The following is a 14,231-nucleotide window of genomic DNA, read 5'->3' as shown; positions in this document are numbered from 1 at the left end:
CGGCCAGCCGCTCCGTCCGGGAGGCAGGTGAGGGGGTCAGCCCGCCACCCGGGAGGCGAGGGGGGCCTCTGCCCGGCCGCCCCTACTGGGAAGTGAGGAGCCCCTCTGCCCGGCCACCACCCCGTCTGGGAGGTGTACCCAACAGCTCACTGAGAACGGGCCATGATGACAATGGCGGTTTTGTGGAATAGAAAGGGGGGAAAGGTGGGGAAAAGATTGAGAAATCGCATGGTTGCTGTGTCTGTGTAGAAAGAGGTAGACATGGGAGACTTTTCATTTTGTTCTGTACTAAGAAAAATTCTTATCCTGTTGATCTGTGACCTTACCCCCAACCCTGTGCTCTCTGAATCATGTGCTGTGTCCACTCAGGGTTAAATGGATTAAGGGCGGTGCAAGATGTGCTTTGTTAAACAGATGCTTGAAGGCAGCATGCTCGGTAAGAGTCATCACCACTCCCTAATCTCAAGTACCCAGGGACACAAACACTGCGGAAGGCCGCAGGGTCCTCTGCCTAGGAAAACTAGAGACCTTTGTTCACTTGTTTAACTGCTGACCTTCCCTCCACTATTGTCCTATGACCCTGCCAAATCCCCCTCTGTGAGAAACACCCAAGAATAATCAATAAAAATAAAAATAAAAATAAAAAGATTTTTATGTATTATACACTCATTTAAACAAGTGTCTCTGACAGCAGATAGTTCCCTTGTATTACATGAGATGTCAGTTCCCTCACTTTCTTTTTTTATTTTTATTTTTTGAGACGGAGTCTTGCTCTGTTGCCCAGGCTGGAGTGCAGGGACACCATCTCAGCTCACTGCAACCTCCCCATCCTGGGGTCAAGCAGTTCTCCTTCCTCAGCCTCCTGAGTAGCTGGGATTACAGGCATTCACCACCACGCCTGGCTAATTTTTCTATTTTTAGTAGAGACAGGGTTCAGTTTCACCATGTTGGTCAGGCTGGTCTTGAACTCCTGACCTCGTGATTCGCCCGCCTCAGCCTCCCAAAGTGCTGGTATTACAGGCGTGAGCCACTGCGCCTGGCCTAATTCCCTCACTTTCAAAGTGTTATCGTCTTTGGATAAGTATGCAAATAAGCCTAATTTTAAAAACAAACAACAACGAAACCCATTTTATTCCAAAGTTCTAGATCTCTGCCCATCTTACAGTTTGTATGCTGGGTATAACAGTAACCATATCTTCTATGGTCAATAATTAAGACATCTGGCTTAGAAATAGACCAAAATGTCTTAAAATCAGATATTTTCCCCAAGTCCAAGGAATACAATAATTACTTTTGTGTTTAAAACAATAAATATAATGCTTAAAATCATAATAGTGGTATATAAATCATTAAAGTGTCAGTTATAAATCCATTTGGTAAACAGGGATTTTAAAAAAATGTCTCTGACGACGCTTACCTCTTCCCCTATAATTGTGAGTTTGGGGAATTTCCGGGCCAATGAAGAACATATGCTCATCTGTGCCAATCGGTCAGCTTTGGTCTGCAGGTCTGTTGCACAGGTCTGTAATAAAGAATGCAAATTTTAGCAGAGCTAATGAAAAATAAGTTGTCCTCTGATTCCTTGTGCATAAGTGCCTACATAATTTAGATTACACTGTCAGTTTTTAGAGTCATAGAACTTAACACCAAATGAGTTAACTGGTTTCTTGCCTTGGTTTTTCTCAAAGGATTAATAGTGGGTAAAGTTTGGAAAGGAGCTTTTAAATAATCCAGAACATTTTCTTCCCTAGTTTAGAAATTCCTTATCTCTAGACATCAACCTTTTGCTTAAATAGGTTAAGAGATAGGAAATGTATAACTTTTCAAGGCAAAGTTAATAGTTATTAGAAAAGTGTTCCGTGGATCTTTCTATAACTTCCACACTAATCCTAATCATAATAATTCAACAGGTCCTCAAGTTGATTCACAGGTACAGAGTAAGAAATCCTATTTGTTTTTTTTTTTTGAGACAGAGTCTTGCTCTGTCACTGGGCTGGAGTACGGTGGCACGATCTTAGCTCACTGCAAACTCTGCCTCCTGGGTTCAAGCAATTCCCCTGCCTCAGCCTCCTAGGTAGCTGGGACTACAGGCACGTGCCACCATGCCCGGCTAATTTTTTGTATCTTAGTAGAGACGGGGATTCACCATGTTGGCCAGGATGGTCTTGATCTCCTGATCTTGTGATCCACCCGCCTTGACCTCCCAAAATGCTGAGATTACAGGCATGAGCCACCGTGCCCGGCCTAAGAAATCCTGTTTCTAAAAATCTAAAAAACATGAATATGAACTGCTGTAATATTTAACATATAGCTCACCTATGGCACCCTCACTCAATCAATATGTCAGATAATCATGCTAGTGAAAGAGAAAAGTTTTGCAAGTGACAACCACAACCTCCTTTGTTAGTTTGCTTTCAGAGCCTTATGATATGTTGCAATTTATATATGCCTGGTTAAGTAGATTTACAGATTATATCATCTTAGTAGAATTTGTTTGTTTGTTTGTTTGTTTTGAGACGGAGTCTCACTCTGTCGCCCAGGCTGGAGTGCAGTGGCGCGATCTCAGCTCACTGCAACCTTTGCCTCTCCGCTTCAAGCAATTCTCCTGCCTCAGCCTCCTGAGTAGCTGGGACTGCAGGCGTCCCCCACCATGCCTGGCTAATTTTTGTATTTTTAGTAGAGATGGGGTTTCACCATATTGGCCAGGCTGGTCTCAAACTCCTGACCTCATGATCCACCCACCTCGGGCTCCCAAAGTGCTGGGATTACAGGTGTGAGCCAGTGCACCCGGCCTCATCTTAGTAGAATTTTAACAATACTTTGCAATGAGATAAGAAGTCATTATGAAAAGCAACTGTTTTATGCCTCACTGAGATTTGCTGTATATCTCAATGCAAAGTACTATTCTGCTAGAATGTAAGCTCCACAAAAGGATTTTATTCCCTAAAGAACTATGTCTAGCACACAGTAGGTGCTCTATAAGTATCTTTTGAATGAACCTACTCAAAAGAATTGTTGAGTTTGAAGATTAGTTAAATATCAATCAAGTTTGTAGACCACTGCGGTAGAGAAAAAAAAGACACATTGAAAGCCATTCCACTATCTGAGGAAATCAATTCTCTTTTCCTCTCTAAGATAAATATTTCCTATTCTATCAACATAGTTCCAGACCTCATCATTGGAACCTTGTGTGATAAACTGATTTTGCTGTTTTTTTAAAAATAAGGTATCAACGGAAGGATATAAAGTACTAGAAATGCCTGAGCACTACAGAAGACAATGAGAATGTTACCTTTTTTCCCGACTTAGCATTATATCTCTGTTCCTTTTTAGCTACCTGGGTTTCAAAATTGTATGTCTAATATAACCTCAACATAAGATCAACTTAAAATAAGTGATGTTAAGGAAAAGGATCTGAAAGGAAATAATTCAAAATATTGGCAATGGTGGCATGATGGATGATTTTTGTTTACTTTTTGGCATTTTTCTACATTTCCTACTTTTCATAATAGAAAAAACTTTATAAAAAATGAGATTAGGGGCTGGGCACAGTGGCTCATGCCTGTAATCCGAGCACTTTGGGAGGTTGAGGCAGGTAGATCACAAGGTCAGGAGTTCGAGACCAGCCTGACCAACATGGAGAAACCCTGCCTCTACTAAAAATACAAAATTAGCCCAGGTGTGGTGGCTCATGCCTGTAATCCCAGCACTTTGGGAGGCTGAGGCGGGCGGATGCTGAGGTCAGGAGTTCGAGACCATCTGGCTAACATGGTGAAACCCTATCTCTACTAAAAATACAAAAAAATTAGCCGGGTGTGGTGGCGGGCACCTGTAGTCCCAGCTACTCGGGAGGCTGAGGCAGGAAAACGGCATGAACCCGGGAGGCAGAGCTTGTAGTGAGCCAAGATCGTGCCACTGTACTCCAGCCTGGGCGACAGAGCAAGACTCCATCTCAAAAAAAAAAAAAAAGGCAACAAAATACAAAATTAGCTGGGTGTGGTGGCGCATGCCTGTAATCCCAGCTACCCAGGAGGCTGAGGCAGGAGAATTGCTTGAACCCGGGAGGCAGAGGCTGCGGTGAGCTGAGATAACGCCATTGCACTCCAGCCTGGGCAACAAGAGTGAAACTCCTTCTTAAAAAAAAAAAAATAAATAAAATAAATAATAATAATATTAGTAGCCCTCTGAAAGCAGCAGTATTATTTCGTTGGTTATTACCAAGCATGTCTGTAGTCAACTAAAATCTCTTTTTCAAACAAATTTGAATCAGATTTATCTTACATAACTTGAACATGAATACAGCGCTTTGTGTTATTCCTGTTATAATATCCTGTTGGATTTGGTCCACTTTTCTCAGAGGTTGCAACTATTTTGAATACTTATTCTGTGATCAAATGCATTAACTAGCCCGCTCAGCTTTCTCTTATTGACAAATTTGATAAGCATGTTTTCTATATCATCTTCCACTTCAGCTAACACATTCTATATTTTTTAAAACTGTATGTTATTTAATGATTAAAGAGAACAGTACAATGTCAGGAGCAGAGTCCTGTGATCAGCCAACAGTGATCCTTTTCCAGGATGAAAATGACTCATGAATTTAAATTTGTGGATAATGTTATTCATCCAGTTATGAATGCACCTAATCATGGCTCAGGATGGGAGATGTCATCTAAATAACTAAAAATAACTTGAATATTTTCTTAAATAGAAAATGACAGACTATAACAAATGTTTTGCTTACATCAAGATACCCTCTATTTCCTCTAGGAGCAGGCCCATAAATCTATCAAAAAAGGAAATGAGATTTATTTCATTTGTTCTTATGAGTTTTTTTTTTAAATATTATTTATTTATTTATTTTAGAGACAGGGTTTTACTCTGTTGCCCAGGCTGGAGTACAGTGGTGGGATCACAGGTCACTGCAGCCTCAAACTCCTGGGCTCAAGCAATTATCCCACTTCAGCTTCCCAAGCTAGGACTACAAGCATGTCCCACCATGTCAGATGGGGTCTTGCTATGTTGCCCAGGCTGATTTTTACGTTAACTTTTTAAAAGCAATTACATTGAATGTTTTACATTCAACTTTTGAACGTGAGTTCCAAAAGTGAACACACGTCAACTTTTTTCTAAGTTGTTTTTTACTCATATATCTCATTTTTTCTTATGGTAACAACCCTAGATAGATATCTCACTCATAAGTGAGTGACTTAACTCACTCTATTTTAAATCATTAAAGTGCTAATGATAAATCATATCCTATTAATGTTCTCACTTGGAAGAAATTACAATACACTTTTCCTTAAAGGCTATAATAAAGAAATATTTAGGCAAAGTGTAATGGCTCATACCTGTACTCACACCCATAATCTCAGCACCTTGGGAGTCTAAGGTGGGTGGATCACTTGAAGCCAGGAGTTTGAGACCAGCCTGGGCAATATACTGAAACCCCATCTCCACAAAATAAAAACATTAGCTGGGTGTCGTGGCGCTTGCCTGTAGTCCTAACTACTCAGGAGGCTAAGCCAAGAGGGTCCTTTGAGCCCAGAGCTTGAGGCTGCAACAAGCTATCAGTAGGACTGTGCCACTGCACTCCAGCCTTGGGCGACAATGAGACCTTGTCTCTTTAAAAAAAAAAAAAAAAAAAGATTATAATAAAGAATTTAAGGATTAAAAGTCAATATATGAAAACTTATGTGTAAAATTTGTAATGTGAGGTAATAACCAAATCCCAAGGAAGATTTATATATATATAATATATAACATATTATATATAATTATTAATAATAATTTATAATAATAAATATAATTATTAATTATATAGAATTATTATAATTATATACAAATAATAAATAATAAACAATAATTATATATAATAATTATAGTTATATATAAATAATAATTTATAATAATTAATAATAATTTATATTTTATATAATATAATTATATATAATTATATTATATTATACATAATTATATATAATATATAATATATGTATATAATAACACACACACATATATATATATATATATTTTTTTTTTTTTTTTGAGATGGAGTCTTGCTTTTGTTGCCCAGGCTGGAGTGCAATGGCGTGATCTCAGCTCACTGCAACCTTGGTCTCCCAGATTCAAGTAATTCTCCTGCCTCAGCCTCCTGAGTAGCTGTGAGTATAGGTGTGCACCACCATGCCCAGCTAATTTTTGTATTTTTAGTGGAGATGGGGTTTCATCATGTTGGTCAGGCTGGTCTTGAACTCCTGACCTCGTGATCTGCCCGCCTTGGCCTCCCAAAGTGCTGGGATTAAGGCGTGAGCCACCGCACCCAGTCAAATTGTGCTTTAAACTGGAACACAAACATGGTGGTATTTCTTTTAAGAATTGACTATCACTATAAACTTTTTGATAATCTATTTAAGTTTGTAATTACTATACTGGGAAAAACACCCTTGCTTTGAGTTTCTTTTCCATGAGGAAGAAAAAAATGTATCACTTTGATTATAACAAATATTTATGTAAATGCCAGATTTTACCAAACATGTTGAGTTCACTAAGGATTGCATGGCATTGCATGTAATAGATTACTCTAGGATTTGAAGCTTGGTTACAATGCCTTGGGGATAGATATGGTTCGGAAGACTCAGACATATAAATAAAGATCTTGGACGTAGAAAGTCTGGAGTCTTTTTTTTTTTTTTTTTTGAGGTGGAGTCTCTCCCTGTTGCCCAGGCTGGAGTGCAATGGCGCAATCTCGGCTCACTGCAACCTCTGCCTCCCGGGTTCAAGCGATTCTCCTGCCTCAGCCTCCCAAGTAGCTGGGATTACAGGCGCTCGCCACCACGCCTGGCTAATTTTTTGTATCTTTAGTAGAGATGGGATTTCACCATGTTGGCCAGGCTGTTCTCAAACTCCTGACCTCATCATCCGCCTGCCTGGGTCTCCCAAAGTACTGGGATTACAGGCATGAGCCACCACGCCCGGCCTTGGAATCATTTTCAAAGCAGAGATGGAACCCTTTAGAACCAAGCGTCTTGCAGTCTCCCTAAGGGAGCCATCAATTATTTTAACTGATAAAGTCTGTCCACATTTTTACATCATTTAGCTAAACCTCAAGAACAAAAATCAAGTTGGTATGAAATGATATGAGAGTTTGAGTACCTTCTCCACAATACCCAGGTCTCCTTCAGCAATAACACGTCTGACTATCATTCCTGCCTTTTGAGCAATAGAATATGCAGAGGCTACCAACCGCATCAACACAGTGTTACTGGAAGCCATGGTACACTCTAAAAAGAGATCAAGAAAAATGTCTTGTTAGTTTCAAAGCCAACTACTGGTTTTATTTACTTAAATCCAACTCAACACATATTAATTGAGTGCTAACTTGGGATTGCTCCCATTAACTGAGTAAATTCTTTAATATATATTTACTAAAAGAGACTCGGAAAAAACTCGATTTGGGCATTAACTCTCTCAATAAATTCTGTATTTTTTATGTCTCTCTGCAGATGGGACATGTCAAAGCATAGAAGAAACTGGCCCAGGATGCTGAGCATGTGAAAAAGTTTGTGTATGAGGTCGTGGGTGATGTGTAAAGTATGTGGAAGGTGCTTTGGAGGCTAAAAATATGAGATGTAAGATTTGTGTTTGAGGAGCTAATATTTTGGTGAGTTGTAGATAAAATAATGTAACCTAACGTCTATAACATAAAACTAGGCAGCGCCAAAAGAGGTATGAATAGTATAAGGGATGTAGGTGTGTAGGGTGTAATTAAAAAGGGAGGGTGTATTAGTCCATTTTCATACGGCTATAAAGAATGACCCAAGACTGGGTAATTTATTATTTCCAATGGCAAGAACCGCAATTACTTCTGCACCAACCTAATATAAAGGAAAGAGGTTGAATTGACTCACAGTTCAGCATGGGTGGGGAGGCCTAAGGAAACTTAACAATCATGGCAGAAGACAAAGGGGGAAGCAAGACACCTTCTTCACAAGGTGGCAGTTAGAAGTGCCAAGCGAAGGGGGAGAGTCCCTTAAAAACCATTAGATCTCATGAGAACTTACTCACTATCACTGCCCCCATGATTCAGTTACCTCCACCTGGTCTCTCCCTTGACACATGGGGATTATGAGGATTACAATTTAAGATGAGATTTGGGTGGGGAAACAAAGCCTCACCACATCAGAGGGATTGCATATAACTACAATTATTTTCTGAAAATCAATGAATATTCTCTGCTATTATTTACCTCCATCTTCGTCAGTAGCCAAATAAAGAGAACAAGCAACCTAACAAATTATAATGAAGACCAGTCACTTGGAAAAGTAAGGAGTGTCAGAAGTCTCTAGCTCCAACGAAATAAACGGAAAAAACAGCCTTTAGAATCAAGTACATTGCCTTTTTTTTTTTTTTGAGACGGAGTCTCGCTCTGTCGCCCAGGCTGGATTGCAGTGGCGCCATCTTGGCTCACTGCAACCTCTGCCTCCTGGGTTCAACCAGTTCTCTGCCTCAGCCTCCCAAGTAGCTGGGATTACAGGCGCCCACCACCACGCTCGGCTAATTTTTATTTTTAGTGGACACGGGGTTGCATCATCTTGGCCAGGCTGGTCTTGAACTCCTGACCTCGTGATCCACCTGCCTCGGCCTCCCAAGTGCTGGGATTACAGGCGTGAGCCACTGTGTCTGGCCTGTACATTCCTTTGAAAAGATGAATTCAGGCCGGGCACGGTGACTAACGCCTGTAATCCCAGCATTTTGGGAGGCCGAGGTGGGCAGCTCACCTGAGGTCAGGAGTTTGAGACCAGCCTGACGAACATGGTGAAACCTCATCTCTACTAAAAATACAAAAATTAGTTGGGCATGGTGTCGCACACCTATAATCCCCGCTACTCGGGAGGCTAAGGCAGGAGAATCGCTTGAACCTGGGAGGCAGAGGCTGCAGTGAGCCGAGATCGCACCACTGCACTCTAGCCTGGGCGATAGAGCGAGAGTCCGTCTCAAAAAGAAAAAGAAAATATGAATTCAAATCCCGAAATTTTCGTGACTGTCCTGGATGTACCACCCACATTCCCTTCAGAACTGAAGAGCTTATTTCCCCACTTGCTGAGACAGCTGTCAAAAGATGGCTTTCAGCTGCCATCTTTCTTTGGGAGTATATCTGCTGAGAAGGATCACTTCACCTGAAACGTCACAATAGGGAGATTTAAAGGCCATTTCCTACCCCAAGTGGTCTACCACCCCAGCACTGAAGGGCCATCTAGCTTCCAGAATACCCTATGGGGTCAACTGAGGCCTTAGCTGAGACTGCATCACAGCCCAAGATACCTTCTCCTACTTTCTTCCCTTCCTCCCCTTCCCTTCCACAAATGATTCCGAAAGCACTCCCTAAGAAACCTCTTCCACTTTATCTCTGTCTTAGAGTTTTATGGGGAATTAACCTGTGACAAAAACTTCCCACCTCTAAATCAAATCAACATTATTTCATCGCAATAAGGGAACACATGATTGTTCCAAGGACTATTTATATATATATATATATACACACACACAGAGAGAGAGAGAGAGAGAGAGAGCGTGTGTATATATATATATAATATATATAATATATATGTATTTTATATATATTTTGTATTTTATATATATATATATTTTTTGAGACAGAGTCTTGCTCTGTTGCCCAGGCTGGAGTGCAGTGGCGCAATCTCAGCTCACTGCAAACTCTGCCTCCTGGGTTCAAGCGATTCTCCTGCCTCAGCCTCCTGAGTAGCTGGGATTATAGGTGCCTGCTACCACACTCAGCTAATTTTTGTATTTTTAGTAGAGACGGGGTTTCACCATGTTGGCCAGGCTGGTTTCGAATTCCTGACCTCAAGTGATCCACCCACCTTGGCCTCCCAAAGTGCTGGGATTACATGCCTGAGCCACCACGCTCAGCCCTGGGACTATAGAGAACATTATAAACCTCCATTCAGCAATAGTCATTGTTCTACCATGACTTTCTGACTGAATATTTGATTTGATGTTTTAACCCCTTTAACATCTTTTTTCTTTTTTTTTTTCTGAGACGTAGTCTCACTCTGTCACCCAGGCTGGAGTGCAGTGGCACAATCTTGGCTCGCTGCAACCTCTGCCTCCCAGGCTCAAGTGATTCTTGTGCCTCAGCCTCCCGAGTAGCTGAGATCACAGGCAACTGACACCACGCCCAGCTAATTTTTGTATTGTTAGTAGAGACGGGGATTCACCATGTTGGCCAGGCTGGTCTTGAACTCCTGACCTCAGAAGATCCACCTGCCCAGCCTCCTTTACATCTTGTTTCTATCATCCACATTCTATTGACAGGAATTATGAACCTAACTGGAACAATAAGTGAAGTGTTTGAAACTCTTCAAAAGGAAGATGGAATTGAAATTTATGGCTGGGCACAGTGGCTCACGCCTGTAATCCCAGCACTTTGGGAGGCCGAGGTGGGTGGATCACGAGGTCAGGAGTTTGAGACCAGCCAGACTAACATGGTGAAACCCCGTGTCTACTAAAAATACAAAAATTAGCCGGGCGTGGTGGCATGCACCTGTAATCCCAGCTACTCAGGAGGCTGAGGCAGGAGAATCACATGAACCCAGGAGGTGTAGATTGCAGTGGGCCGAGATCGTGCCAGTGCACTCCAGCCTGGGCGACAGAGCAAGACTCCATCCCCCCCCCCCAAAAAAAAAAAAGAAGAAATTTATGTAAGGTAATGAATACCGTACTGTGACCAATAGCTGTCTGGAAATTAAGATGAAAATTAAACGGGTTTCTTTTTTATTTTTTTGAGATGGAGTCTCGCTCTATCGCCCAGGCTGGCGCGATCTCGGCTCACTGCAAACTCCGCCTCCCGGGTTCACACCATTCTCCTGCTTCAGCCTCCCGAGTAGCTGGGACTACAGGCACCCGCCACTGCGCCCGGCTAATTTTTTGTATTTTTAGTACAGATGGGGTTTCACCATGTTAGCCAGGATGGTCTCGATCTAACCTCATGATCCACTCGCCTCGGCCTCGCAAAGTGCTGGGATTACAGGAGTGAGCCACGGCGCCCGGCCAATAAAACGGGTTTCTAAGTGCAGCTGACACTTGAACAACACGACCTCGAACTGCACCGGTCCACTTTGTGGATTTTTTCCAACCAAATGCGGATAGAAAAGGTATGTAAAATCTGTAGACAGGAAAGCCTGACTTTTTAAAATATATTTTTATTTTAGTTTCAAGAGAGTTTGTGATCTGTTAAAACTGAGTTTTCATCTATGAGTGTTTTGCAGGGCCAACTGTGGGACTTGAGTATGTGCAGATTTAAGTATTCTCAGGGGTTCCTGGAATCAATCTCCCTCATATACTGAGGGATAACTCTATATAAAGTGTTTGTTTTATGATATCATAATCAGGCTAGATTAATTTTCTTGGCATACTAGGAGTTACATGTGGAATAAACCAGTTACAATTACTACTAATTCAGGAGCACTTCAGATAGAAAACAGAGAAATAGGGCCGGGCGCAGTGGCTCACGCATGTAATCCCAGCGCTATGGGAGGCCGAGGTGGGTGGATCATGAGGTCAGGAGATCGAGACCATCCTGGCTAACACAGTGAAACCCAGTCTCTACTAAAAATACAAAAAATTAGTCGGGCGTGGTGGTGGGCACCTGTAGTCCCAGCTACTCGGGAGGCTGAGGCAGGAGAATGGCATGAACCCGGGAGGCGGAGGTTGCAGTGAGCTGAGATCGCGGCCACTACACTCCACCCTGGGCAACATAGCGAGGCTCTGTCTCAAAAAAAAAAAAAAAAAAGAAAAAGAAAAAGAAAAGGAAACAGAAATAATTTAGTAAACACTTTGTTGGTCTTACTTCTATTCCTTTATATCCATATCCAGACATATATCTGATTTATTCTGCACTGGAAATGTGGTCTTTGGGCAACTGATTTGTTCTACCCAGATGTCTTGACCATATTTTAATTATGTGTTCGTATGCTCCTTCAATTCCCATGTTATATAAGAATTCTTTTGTAATAGGAAGATCACCTTCCCTCACTGTATGGTGTTGTTATAACTTTTCGTAGATATCATTTACCTTTGAACCAGTTAAGCAACAATTTGACCCTTGTCAGGCTTCATAAATGACTCAACTACTTCCCCTTGTATTTGCCAAGTCCATGGTGTTTTCTTCCATGGAAAAACTTTCAGGCATTGTCTGTCTACTAATTTCCTCACAAAATGATATTATATTTATTAACCACCAGTTAAAGCTGACATCAGCTTATAAAACATAAGAATGGGAAAAATAAGAAATAGAAGAAAATAAAAATGGGAAAAATAATGTTGATGTAAAGCACACAATGATTTATAAAGAGATTCCACAAATCACTTTTAATTGGCAGATAGGGAAATATTTTTACCATTCTTCTTTGAAGTACTTCTCTGGTCCAAACTGAATTAGTAATGAAATAGTACTATGCCCTAGCGTTAATCGTTTTCTTACCTATTTTTTAAACAGATGAATACAATGTTGGTTCTTGGTTAAAAAAAAAAAAAGAAAAAATACATAGTCATATTATCAAAACAAAAAATCTATACAAGAGGTCCCTTTTAGCCTTTTTCATTATGCGCCCTCCTATACTACAGTGAGATTTACCTTTTGATGATACAGGTAGATTAAGAGCAAGGCCCAAACTAGCTACAGGCAAGTTAACTTTCTTAAAGCAGTTCAAATAACACCATTGTACTTCTTCCTCTACCAGTTTTACATCTTCTGGGCCTTAAAACACTCTTGTGAAGGTGTCTTTCTGAAAGCCTAATCTAAAACAGCACAGTGCTTAAGGGCACAGGCTCCGCAGCCCACTACCTGTGTTCAAATCCTGGCTCAGCTGTGGACCTTGAGAAAACCACTTAAATTCTCTGTGCCCCAATCTGTAAAATGGAGACAATAGTACTCATAGTATAGGGCTGCTGTAATTATTAAATGAGTAACACGTGTAAAGAAAGCGCTTTACCTGGCACAAGGTAAACACCAAATAATACTGGCTAACCATTATTATGATTGTCCTTATTTCGGTTATTTTGCAGGGACATTAGGGCAGTGTTAAGGGCAAAAAGTTCCTGTAGCTTCTCCAACAGTATTCTGACCTTGAGAATACAAAATGATAATCAACATGACCCTCAATCAGAGTATAGTTCAGGCTTTTCTTCATAACATTCTGAGCTTGAGGCTTGGAGAGTAGACAAGAAAAAAAGCTGTATAACACTTAAGGCCATCAACCTAATACCTATCCATTTGAGAAGTCTTTACAACTGCCAAAGGGCTAGTTCAGAAGGATGGAAAAAACAACAGGAATCAAACATTAGTTTCTTCTCATATAACGATTGTGACCATATGAGGATTAGGATCTAAAAATGATGAGTTCCAAGTCAAAATACTAAAATTATTTATATTTCGGAACTTGGCCTGATGATAATGTTCAAGGTCATCTGAAAAAATAAAAATGTAAGCATAATGGAGCAAATTCTGGAAAAAGAACTATGAACAGAGGTACTCCCCTTATCAATTATCAAAATATGATAAAATATGATTTAATCAACATATGATATAAAAGTTTGGCTAGTGAGACAAATTAAGGAAATAAATTGCAGAAATAGAACCGAACACACTAAAGGTAGTGTTTCAAATCATGGGGGAAATTCAATTTTGCATAAATGGCAGGGCAGTCACTAAACTTTTAAATAATTTTTCTTTTTTTTGATATGTAGTCTCGCTCTGTCGCCCAGGCTAAAGTGCAGTGGCCTGATCTCGGCTCACTGCAACTTCCGCCCCCTAGAGTTCAAGCAATTCTCCTGCCTCATATGGCTGAGTAGCTGGAACTACAGGCACGCATCACCACGCCTGGCTAATTTTTTTATATTTTTAGTAGAGATGGGGTTTCACCACATTGGCCAGGCTGGTCTCGAACACCTGACCTCAAGTGATCCACCCTCCTCGGCCTCCCAAGGTGCTGGGATTACAGGCATGAGCCACCATGCCTGGTCTGAGTTGCTAGTTTTTCTGAGACTCTCACTCTGTTGTCCAGGCTGGAGTGCAGTGGCGAGATCACGGCTCACTGCAACCTCCGCCTCCCGGGTTCAGCCGATTCTCCTGCCTCAGCCTCTTGAGTAGCTGGGACTACAGGCACAAGCCACCATGCCAGGCTAATTTTTGTACTTTTAATAGAGAT

At 41.1% G+C, this 14,231-nt stretch overlaps 1 protein-coding gene across 7 annotated transcripts in view; it reads right to left on the bottom strand.

Moving 5' to 3' along the window:
- BPNT1 (3'(2'), 5'-bisphosphate nucleotidase 1) overlaps nucleotides 1-14,231 on the bottom strand; it is a 34,024-nt gene that overhangs the window by 16,139 nt on the left and 3,654 nt on the right. For all 7 annotated transcript variants that reach the window (XM_055107999.2, XM_008959236.4, XM_034947142.3 and 4 more), the window contains exons 2-3: nucleotides 7,156-7,283; nucleotides 1,418-1,522 (exon numbers count right to left, since the gene is read on the bottom strand). In XM_055107999.2, coding sequence (XP_054963974.1) covers nucleotides 1,418-1,522; nucleotides 7,156-7,275 — 225 coding nt within the window. In that variant the 5' untranslated portion in view covers nucleotides 7,276-7,283. The remainder of the gene's footprint in view (nucleotides 1-1,417; nucleotides 1,523-7,155; nucleotides 7,284-14,231) is intronic.

The sequence above is a fragment of the Pan paniscus genome, chromosome 1, assembly GCF_029289425.2.
Source record: "Pan paniscus chromosome 1, NHGRI_mPanPan1-v2.0_pri, whole genome shotgun sequence".
NCBI classification, from domain to species: Eukaryota; Metazoa; Chordata; class Mammalia; order Primates; family Hominidae; genus Pan; species Pan paniscus.
The sequence above is the reverse complement of the archived record's forward strand: the minus strand, read 5'-3'. Positions and strand labels throughout refer to the sequence as shown.